Below are 12,002 nucleotides of genomic sequence, written 5' to 3'. Positions count from 1 at the left end.
CTCAGAAACAAAAAAGCTGCCAAGACTCCTTCCTCCTGTGAGAAATTATGACAGAAGAGAAAAAAGCTGCACATTATGGATGTAAGGACCAAGCCATGATAAATCTGCCTAGTTAATCAGAAGAGAACCAGACCTAGTAGATGCTGTGTGTCCAAGGTCAGGTTGACCCTGGCTTGCCCCTGGTCCCTCAGGGAGCCTGCACATATTATTCGGTAGCCTTGCTGGCTGCACAGGTGTGTTACTGGGAGAAAATATTGAACATTCACATATATGTTCAAAGTGATGGGAAAGAAATGTCATATGAGGAAAGAAAAAGCTCATATACTGCAAATAACACCGTCTTCTCTATGCCTCCCTAACAGGGAGCTTAAGATAAATTTTTGGGTGTAATCACAGTGACTGTCCTAACTTCTTAAACAGGTATGTCTATGATGTTTTCTTCTTAATTCTATTTCCTGTTCTAATTTTCATTTCACACACACACAATACACAGTATGTAAATACAAATACACAGTATGTAAATACAAATTGTTTTTTTGGTGTGAGAGGGTTTAATGTTTTCAGAACTTTTCATAAAGAGGAAGTACATACAACTAAATCAATATATAATTTAGATGTGTTAAAGCATTTATATTCAAACTACATTAGGGCAAGCAATCAATTTTGGAGTTTAAGATTATACATAATGTGGATTCTACTTTTAGTACATAATTTTCATACTTTATTTGAATACAGGGTATTTACTTTGAACATTAATATCTTATAAGAAAGCTGATTCCCCTTAACTAAATATTAGATTCAAGATGGCTTGTTATTAATATATTCCTAAGTGTGACTGAATAAGAGCTGACAGAATCTAAAGCTCTGATTTTATAGTGGAAGCCACTGGGGAATAGGTTTAATTTTGAAAAAAATGTTGTTAAAAAATTTTAAGTTAACTATTTCAAGCATGAAAAACAGCAAAGCAAATATAAACAAACACCCAGATGTCTACTACCCCTAGTTTTGTTAAATGAAATTGAATTCTGAACAATATGGGTTTGGAATGGGTCCACTAATAACGTGGCTTTTTTTTCAATGCTAAACACTACAATACTGCACAACTGGTGTTTGGTCAAATCCATGGATGTAGAACTGCAGATATGGAGGAACTACATATGTGAAGGGCTGATGTAAGTTATACACAGAGTTTTGATTGCACAGGGGATCAGTGTCTCCAAACCCCAGGTTATCCAAGGATCAGCTGCATTAACATTTTGTCTTATTTGTTTTAGAATTCTCTTTCTTTTTAAAGAAACAGAGCTGGATTTTACTCCCCAATTCCTTTTTCTCCACCTGAACCCTGTAGATGTAACCAACTATCCTGAATCTGTCTTTTATCATTTCAATAAAAAATTTTACCTTTCTTGTGTGTATCTCTACCAAAAAATAAATTATAGCCTCAACCTGCATACTTTAACACTTATACTATAGTATCATACTGGGTTTATCATTCTGCAAACATTTGTAGAGATTTATCTGTTGCTATAGATAGTGCTAATGCACTTACTTTATTTAACCCTTCTATGTAGTTTCACTGTGTGAATGTACCACATTTAACCACTTCTCTACCAATGAATACTCAGTATTTCCCCCTAATATTTTATTATAAATAATGCTGTCATTTATTCACCCTCCTACAGAATGGTTTTTTCAGCTTGACCTCAAGACAATCAGTGTTTCTCTGGGTTGCTCACTCCCCACATCTGACAATCAAGCCCTGGCCATGAAATATTTCTCTTATTGCTCCCTCTTCTCCACTGCCCACTACCAATGAATAGTACAAGCTACTATATCTAGACTCCTACCCTCCTCACAGCCCTCTCGGGTGCCAGGCTCCTCCACTTTAAATCAATCCCCTACCCAGTTGCTTGCTGGAAGAACGCATTTAAAAGTCCAAACTAGCCATGCCATGCCCCATAATCCCTCCCACTGCATGGGGAACACAAGTTCCCCAAACCAGGCCTGTGTTTCTCTCTGGTCTTGTCTTCTTGCAGAATCCCCCTTCTGCTGATAGCTCTGCCCCTAGATCCCATGCTGTCTCTGAGCCTCTGCCTGCGACTGGAAACATATCCCCTCTGTACCCAGCCAATGCCTCCTGAACCTTCAGGCCGCCTTTGGTTTCGCACTGACCAGAGAACTTCCCTGCCCATCAGCTGTGCTCCCAGTGCACCCTCCACTGAGCCTGGCACCTTGCACTGCTCACTGACATTCACAGCAGATCACTTGTGCCCCACTGGAATCAAAGCGCTACATGAGGGCAGGGACTTTTATTCATTTTACATCTCCAATTACCTGGAGAAGAGTCTGAGATACCAACAGGCATTCAGACACTGGCTGAACTGAAGGGGCAGGTAGCCAATCCATTAAGTACAGTTTATTTTCATAACAAAGGAAACCAAATCTATTTAAAATGAGTAATTACTGTGGAGTATGTAATGAAAAATAATGTATTCAACCCTTTGTGAACAAGACATCTGTTAGCTGAAGCTCGCTCACTAACAATGCAATGCATGAGACCAGAAGAGATGACTGTAGCACTGCGAGTGCCTCCTGAGTCATCAGAATAACTTGTGCAAGCCGTCGTCACAGTTGTGAGCACTGCATCATCATCTCCCACCTAGACCTCCTCAAGTCCTTCACAATGCCACCACACACGGGCAGAGTCTAGATGGTTTTCTACGTCTCCTCCAAGACAAGATCACATTTTGTACCCACCTGTGACCAGCTCCCTTACTTCTGCATCAATAGATTTTCTCAACAGTCGCAACAGGGCAGGTATTCCGCCAACATTCTTCATTGCTATTTTATTTTCATCTGTAGACTTGCCGAAAACAAGGTTTCGGAGGGCACCACAAGCATTCTTCTGAACTTCCAAAACTCTGTGGTCCAAAAGGTCAACCAGATGCTTGATTCCCCCTAACCTACACACCTAGAATGAAAAATATTAAGTACCAGGCCTAAGTGACATGTGGTCAATCAGAGGTCAAACAAAAGACTATTATGGAAAGATCATGGAAAGCAGAATGACTTCAGATCATTTCAAAAGGGTACTTTTTATTCTAAGAAAACATGCTTTATAAATTTTAAGGACACTCTCTAAGACGAAGCTCTTTTCACAGGTTCATGGCTTAAAGAAAGGAAGGGAGACCCCGGGTGGATTAAGGGCCACATGCAGGCAGCAGTCACACATCAGCCTCTGAACGTACACAGGGGTCACACTGTTTCTGAGTGAAATGCACAGATACACGAGCACAGCAAAGTTATGCGGGTTGAAGAAAACACAGGAAGGGAGTTCTGACTGAAGTTATTGGCTTTCTAGAATTGAGTCTCTGGGTGACTCTCCTCTTCTAAATTTTCTTCCATTTGTCACTTCATTAGTATATCATATGACTATTTTGGGGCTTTATCTACAGCATCCACCTTTAGGTCTGTAACTGTGTGTTGTTCTAAATTTTAAGGGATGAAAAAAACAAACGCTGCATGACACTGCAGGGGGAAAAATGGCTTAAAATGTGAAATCCAGCCAAAACCAGTGACTCACTATTTTCAATAAAAGCCCAAAATGCTTAAAATCTGAAATAAAATATTCATATATGTTCAGAATTAGTAATGGCTACAAATCCTTTACTTAATTATGTGTTGGCACCAATCTTGACCAGAATCTCATAAAATATGTGAGCTCACAAGTACATATTATAATTTGTATCTAATAGATTTACAGAAAATACTTTTAAAACTGCAAGTTAAATTGATTTTGCTTCATGTTTTATAAATAAGGTAATGAGTGGACACATGATTTGAAAAAGCTAAATGTATTTCCAGAAATATCCTCATTGCAGCTTTTCCCAAGAAATATTGAAATGCATAGTTGAGAAGTAAAACAGTAACCGGTATCAAAACATCATTTTGAAAAGGCCTCTAGATGCACTGGACCATTTCTCAAGCACGCAAGTATGCAGCTGCTAAGTAGAAAGGTACTGCTCCACCCTCCCCGTTCCCCGCCTGCTGTCTGGGGCATCCCAGGCGCTGCTCCTCTACCTCCATCTTCACTTTGTTGTCACCAAAGCACAGGTGCTGCAGGTAGGCTGCTGCGTTGGCCTGAACTGATGGGAACTGGTGCTGCAGCATGTGAATGACTTCAGGCAACTCAGGATCACGCCAGGCAAACTCCCTGCAAGAGAAAAACACGGCTTCAGAGAGGAAGGCGCGGGGTCTGTCACAGACTGAACGAAGCATCTGTCAAAAGAAAAGAGTGGAGACCACAATAGGATGTTACAAAAATCCTAAAATATAAATAAATTTTAAAAATATACATAAATAATATTTTTCCACTGATGAACATATCACAGATACTTATGATCTTAAAGAAATCATGATGCACAGAAAGATTCAGGGGAACAAAGGAGGTTCTTAATACGAGTTACTTTTCCATTTTTGTTTTCCTTCAGATTCTAATTTTATGCCTTTCTGCCTCTGCAAGAAATTTGCAGGTGTGAGCACAAGTGCACTTCAGCTAGGTGAGAAGATGTCACGTCTGGGGAGGGAGGAAGAAGGCTAGTGGAAATACTGCATGCCTGCTGGTTTATAAGAAATTTAATATATACTATTGCTCTTGATTATAATAAATATAAAACATGATAAAAAATTTTTCCCCCAGTAATCCTATATCCAGAGAAAACCACTGTTTATGTTTCCTGTTGGTCTTTTTTCAACATACCAAGTGTGCATATGTGTGTGTACAGAGTTTTTAAAAACTGTATTATTATTATGTAGCATGTAATATTTCCTGAGCACCTATTCTGTTCCAGGGACTATTCTAGGCATTTTATGTATGTTAAAGCATTTATAATTAAAGCAGTCTTTCAGATTTGGAGGCTGAAGCAGAAGAGCTAAGCAACTTGCCTAAAGACACCTAGGTAGTCAACAGTCGAGCAACATTTGAACCCAGGCATCAGCTTTCAGGTGGGCTTTCCTGATGGCTCAGCGGTAAAGAATCTGTCTGCAGTGCAGGAGATGTGAGTTCAATCCCTGGGTTGGGAAGATCCCCTGGAGAAACAAATGGCAACCCACTCCAGTATTCTTGCCCGGAGAATCCCATGGCAGTCCACGGGGTCGCGAAGAGTCAGACACGACAGAGCAAGCAAGCGATCAGCTTTCAGAGTCTGTGCCCTTACCCCTGTACTAGCCCCCTCCTTGGATAATGAGTACACAATCATACCAAATATACACATTTTCATACCATGTTTTAAAAAGATAATACCACATTGTCAGAATTTTCTGATGCCATTTAAATGGCTGTTTGGTATCCTTGATAATTGTGATTTTATGCTTATGTTGCATAAAGATACGTTTCTTACAAATGGCTCACAAAGCAACACATTTGCAGACTTTGATAACAGGATGGAGTAAACTGTTATAAACTGGTTCATCCACTTCAAAGGGGCAGGTCATTTCATACCTGCACACACACATTCATACCACCCATCAGTGAATTCCTACTACAGGTGCCACAGTAGGTGCTGGAGATACAAACATTGAATAAGACATGATTTTATGTATAGGGTCATGTATGCCAAACTAAAAAAGCTTAGTCTTAAAACTCTAACATGAACTGTTACTGAGTTTATCTATGTCAGGTATTATGTCAACAGCTTTACAGACATTATCTCACTTACCTTGACTGTTGCCCTGTGAGGTAGGCACTATCAAATAACATTAGATATAGACAGACAAGGAACCTGGGATTAGTAATTAAGAGGTGGAGTTCAGTGGTTCATGTGTTGTTCTCCCACACGGGAAAAGCAAGCTGGTGGAGGTTTTAAAGCAGAAGAGTGACAGAATGCAATACGGTCACATTTATAAGGAAGATAACTCTGGTGGCCAAGTAGAGAATATACTAGAATCAGGAAAAACTGGTGGCAAGGAGACTATCCACCACCCCCACATTTGCCCAAAATAAAATAGGACCATCCTTGATTTTTCTCTTCCCTTTATCTTTCTCATTCAATCCACCTGCAAACTCTGTTAACTATCTCCAAAATATTTAATATAAATCCAACCCATCTACTCTTTCCATCTTGGCTGAACCAATTACATGCCCCCTGGGCTCACTGTCCTTCAAACAGCACCCCTCCCCCATCTATTCTTTGCACAGCAGCCAGATGATCTTACTGAAAACTGAAGTCAAGGATGGGATGGAGGTTTCCAGTTTGGGGGACTGATGGACACTAAGAAAACCACAAATACCAAGGGAGGGAGGATAATGCAACAGAAAAGCACAGAATTTGGAGTTAGACTGCTATGTTTAAGTCCAAGGTCCTGTGATTAGGATGTGATTTAGAAAACCATTTATTTAGAACTCCAGTTTTCCCATCTGTAAAATAGGAACAATAAAACTATCATTTCTGACTTCTTCTTAGGCTGGTTGTGATGATTAAATTGTGGTGATTTATATTAAAGTATCTTACATACTTAGAATTAGGATATACATTTTACTAACATTCATCAGCCCTGAAAAATGAACTATATACTAAGTAGGGGCAGTCTCCGTAAAAAGCAGATTTGCATTTATGTATTGAAACTATGTTAACTATTTCTGATGAAAATCTGTCTACAGCCTACTATATAAATCTACAAGGTAATTAGCAGAGTGCAAGGAGTGTGATTTAATCTTTCCTTGAAGACTCAATCATTACAAATATAAATTCTGTCCTCTTTAAATGGTCAAGATTTTCTAGTGTCCCAGGGTGTCACTAAGGCCAGACAACACAAAGGTTGGGCTCCAGTTGGAGATGGGGAGTTAGGCTCAGCTGGCATCTACATCAAACTTGATTTTCAGCAGAAACTTATCCTGGAAAGACTGCTATCAATACATGGGCTGGCTGGATGGCAATTTCATTTGGGCATGATGGTCTTAGTTAACTGAGGGGGAAAGATTGGAATTTGGAGATGCTAAAGAGGTTAAAATTTGGAGAGCAGGATATTCGAGAGGAGAGGGCTATGCAGAGGAGATGCTACAAGTCTGTGTATGGCCTACAGCCTATATGGGCTGTATATATGCAGGTTTGGTGAAGAGCAGAATGAGAATTGAATACCTATCAGGTGATGTTGGACTTCCAGCCTAGTTACACGGCAGACCTTACTGATCACCTCAGCATTTAGTCTCCACAAAGGCCATGTTTAGGAGTAACAACACTGCCACAGAGTAAGGGCCATGTGCTAGAGAGTAAATTAAATCTAAAATAGATCTGTCCTAGTAAGGAGCAGAATCAATTGTGCTGGATCAAAGCACTTGTCAGTAATTTAGTTATTTGCCACAACAAAGCTTAGAACCCTAAGAGGAGACAACACGGAGTGCCAACATCCACAACAATCACAACATCACACACAACAATCAACATATAATTCAAAACTACATAGGAAACAGAAAAATATGACTCTCAAAGATGAAAATAATAGAAACAGACTTACAGAAAACATAGATGTTGGAAAGATCAGAGGATTTTAAAATGCTTTTTATAAATATACTCAGCCATAATGCAAAAGATGTATTTAAGGAGTGAATAGATGGGGAATGTCATCAGAGATATGAAAACTATTTAAAAAAAAAAAGCCAAATTAAAATGTCTGAAAAAAAATTCACTGGATGTGCTTAACAACAGACTGGAGCCCATGGGAGAAAAAAACAGCAAATCTGAAGACAGATGAATAAAGTCTTATATGAAGAACACAGAGAAAAAAGACTTTTTAAAAGTGGGCAGAACTTCAGTAACCTGTGAGATGGTGTCAAGTTATTCTAGGAGAGGAGAGTGAATTTTAGGCCAGAAAAAAAATATTTACATAAAAAAAATAATAGTTAACTATGTCCCAACTTTGGTAAAATCACCAACACATAAAGAATTTCAGTGAACCCCAAGCAGGTAAAATGTAATAAAAATATAACTAAGGCTTGTTAGAGTAAAACTGCTAAAGGTCAACAAAAAAGAGAAAAAATATGAAAGGCAGTCAGAGAAAAGATACATTATATTAATGAGAAAAATAATGCAAATGTTGGTTGATTTTGCATCAGAAACTATGGAAGTCTGAAGATAATGAACAACGTCCTTTAAAGCACTGAAAATGAAAGCTTATTAATCCTGAATCTTAAAGCCAGCAAAACTATCCTTTAAAAATTGGTAAATAAAAACACTTTCAGATAAGTTAGAGATGAGAGAATGCGTTGCCAGCAGACATGCAACACAAGAAAAGCTAAAGAAAATTTTTTGGGCTGAAGGGAAATGAGTTGAGATGAAAATTAGAATTTATAGGAAGATGTACAGGAAACTATAAATAATTATGTAGGTGAATAAGAAGATCATGTTTCTGACTTAGTTTAATTTTTTTAAAAGACAACTGACTATTTACAGTAAAAATAACAGTACCATATTATGGGTTTTACAATGTATATAGAAGTAAAATATTTGACAATAGCACAAAGATCAAAGCGATGGTAAATGGAATTATGTTGGTGAGTGTCAGAGCTGAAGCCTTCCTCAAAAAGAATAACATGAATTCTGTCTCACTGCCACTTTCCACAGTAAGTACTTTGTTCCTTCTTTCAGATGAATTATTTGTACCATTAATACATTTTGGCTCTAAACTAGATCATTATTAAAAAAAATTCATCCCTTATATATAGAAAACATCAATAATTTCTTTAGTCTTACAGGGAAAGTGTCAGGCTAACTATGATGTGGCATTAATGACAAAGCAGGTCTAGAAGTGAGTAAAGATATTACAGTTGTTATTTTTAAAACTAAAATTATCATGAGTTTTTACTCTGGTTTGAATATTCAAACTTTAAACTCACTTAGATTCCAGTTTTGACTAGAATAAATGCACCTATTATAAGATAATCATTTATTCATCTTACAAAATACATTATCAGTGAAGGTGCACATAATCAAAGCTAGTCATAATAGTTTTATGCATCAGACTATGAATTATCATACTATGAATAACTGAAGTGTATTTTCAGACATGAAATCCTTGTTTATAATGAATCAATTCAAAACAGAGGTCAAAACTTAAGTCTTCAGGAATGCATACTAAACTCAAAGCTCTAATCACACTTCACTGATTTTCTGGATAGCTATTCTTTTCTCAGCAGGTTCAGCCAAGGTATGGTCTAAATTATCTACAATTCAAAAGTCTTTAGAGAATTTCTGTATCATCAGAGTGCCCTATTCTGTTGTTCCTGTGATGACTTCAAAAAAAACAAAATCATGTAAAAAATTTTAATTTAATTATACTGGAGGTGCTATTAGACAAATTATTTTTAAAAATCCTTAAAATGACAGAATGGTAGCAAACAGGAATAGCTGAATCAAATGTACGCATACATTGTAAAAAAGTTTTAGGCAAAAGAGTGAATAGGTGGAGTGGTTTTAGTGGGGCAATGGGCTTCCTACTCAGCTCAAAGTATTTAAGGTTATTTTGTTTTAATAACCAAAGCTCACTCATGCTTTAAATTCACATTCATTAGAATGAGCTGGTAGGCTGCTAAAAATGAATTGATAATTATAACAATCTTTCAGTGAAATAACTATTTGTGGGTGAAGAGAGAATCAAATCTTGCTAATATATGCCTTAAAATAACACTCAAGCTGCTTAAAATTTAGAAATAATATCACTCTTTCGGAAGTTAAAATTCTCTTTTAGTTTCTAAATATCTTTATTTCCTGAGTATTTTAAATGACTTTCATTAAAGACATGAGGCTAGTTTTTCAAAATCAATCAAGTACTGAATGACTCATGCATACCTTAATAAAACATGTTTTCTACAAGACCAAATAAAATTAAAACAAAGAAATAAATATTTTTTGTTTATGCACTATGAGAATTTCTTATAAACTATTTCCCCCTAAATGGCAAAAAGCTTTTCAAAGGACCTAGTTAATAAAAGCACAACACAGCAATGACCAACATGATTCAAAATATACACGACACTGGGACTTCCCAATATAAAATAACCTCATGCATTTTCTGAAGCCATCATCTAAAAAATCAGTCACGATAAAAGAAAGGGTATAAAATGATCCTTTAAAATCTTTTGTGTAATTCAGACTATGGCTATCTCAAGTAGTTGCCTTGGTAAAGTACTTTGAAAAATGATGGATGCTGCAGATATTCACACAGACCTGTGCATTCTCTAACTTTATTATTAACAAACCAAAAGAAGGAAACTATCTTTAAAAATTAACCTCAAAAAAAAAATTTAACCTCAGTGACCTACAGTACTGGAAAATATTAGAGATGAGAAGTTACTGACACTATAATAGATAGGGCAACTTGGGAAAAAGAAAAAGAACGAAGGAATGGGTTGACTCCTGAGATATGGTGGCATTCTGGAGACTCTTAACCAGTACTTGCCTGGGGTCTTTCTGAATGCTGTCTATTGACGGGGATCTCGTTGTGCCATCATCAGCCGGTGCTACGTGCTGAAGCCTGCTATAATTGCACTCTTGCACTCGGTACTGTATTGGCCTATAGGGCTCCGCATAGGTAGCTGTTGTGTTCAGAGCATAATTATTTCTTTGGTATGTAAGGGTACTTCGTTGGCTGGACGTCCTTTGCAGATTTCCAACACCTACTAGAAAGTCAACATTTTAAAAAAGATTAGTATGTTCTCCACAAAGAAATACTTTTCAAAGTAAAAATGTTGTGAATTTTAAGAAGGGTTTTTAACAATTCTATAAATTGCTTACTTTTAGATATTACCAATCTAGTTCATTAGAGGGAAAAACGAACTGAATTTTTAATATAACACAAATATTAATATCAATTTTATTAGCAGGAAAGAGCAAAAATGAAACGATAAATCTGTTCCCATAGTAAGTCTGAATATATTTAAGATTCAGTAACAAAACTGCAAGTGAAATAAAGGAAAATGATCTTAGAAATAAATAGGAAAATTTTATAACTTAATTTAGCAATAAAATTTTTTCAAACTTATAGATTATTGAAACCAATCTTTGGACATGTAGTGAATACAGGTTACTTATTTTGATATACATTTTATTACAGATGTGTGGATTTTGATAACATTGAGAAAAAAACTTTAGAGGAAAGAAGACTTATAAATCAATCAAATTCTTTTAAAGCTACTCCCTAAAATTATTGCCTGATGCTATATAATAGGTATTGCACAGAGTATTTAACATTTTTTTTCCAAATTATTGCAATAGTAGCTCTCCAAAGATTGTGTTTACAATCTTCCTGCAATTAACATATTTTAATAACATTATTTATTTCTTAAACCTCATACAAAATTCTTCAATATGTAGACCAAATAAAATATTTCTCCACTAAAATCTATTAAAAATTGTCATGTTCTCTTAGAAGAAAAATCCCACAGTGGACCCAACTGTCAGTTTTTGCAATAACAGTCTTTTCCCTCATGGTGGTCTGGCTCTTAAGAGTTGTGCCTTTAGGGTGTTATCATTGCTATTTAGAATTCATTTATGGGCATGTTAATAAATCTATACTAATTTTTTTTCTTTTAAAGAAGGGGCCTCTTGAGAATCTATAAACAAGACCTTAGCACAGTCTGGCAGCTCACGGGGTCACAGGCTCTAGCTTCTTCTCTATCAGTGACTGTCGCGTGGCAAACGTGATGCTAGGGGTGCAGGAATGTGATTCACTAGCTCCCTACGTCTTCTTTTTTGACTTAAAAAATTTTTATTGAAGTATAATTGATTTACAATGCTGTATTAATTTCTGCTATATAGCAAAGTGACTCCATTTCTTGTATATATATACACACACATATATAAATTCTTTTTCATATTCTTTTCCATTCTGGCTAATCACAGGATATTGAATATAGTTCCCTGTGCTACACAGTAAGTCTTTGCTGTTCATTGATCCTACATATGCTAGTTTGTATCTGCTAATCCCAAACTCTCAATCCTTCCCTCACT

General features: G+C 36.6%; 1 protein-coding gene across 14 annotated transcripts in view; it reads right to left on the bottom strand.

Annotated features, from left to right (window-relative positions):
* PKP4 (plakophilin 4) overlaps positions 1 to 12,002 on the bottom strand; it is a 249,060-nt gene that overhangs the window by 36,237 nt on the left and 200,821 nt on the right. For 11 of the 14 annotated variants that reach the window (XM_065931584.1, XM_065931591.1, XM_065931589.1 and 8 more), the window contains 3 exons: positions 10,449 to 10,672; positions 4,081 to 4,209; positions 2,758 to 2,971 (listed from right to left, as the gene is read on the bottom strand). In XM_065931584.1, the coding sequence (XP_065787656.1) occupies positions 2,758 to 2,971; positions 4,081 to 4,209; positions 10,449 to 10,672 (567 nt within the window). The remainder of the gene's footprint in view (positions 1 to 2,757; positions 2,972 to 4,080; positions 4,210 to 10,448; positions 10,673 to 12,002) is intronic. The other 3 variants (XM_065931587.1, XM_065931592.1, XM_065931590.1) reach the window with 1 other exon arrangement.

This window comes from Muntiacus reevesi, chromosome 3 (genome assembly GCF_963930625.1).
Source record: "Muntiacus reevesi chromosome 3, mMunRee1.1, whole genome shotgun sequence".
In the NCBI taxonomy this organism is placed as follows: domain Eukaryota; kingdom Metazoa; phylum Chordata; class Mammalia; order Artiodactyla; family Cervidae; genus Muntiacus; species Muntiacus reevesi.
The sequence above is the reverse complement of the archived record's forward strand: the minus strand, read 5'-3'. Positions and strand labels throughout refer to the sequence as shown.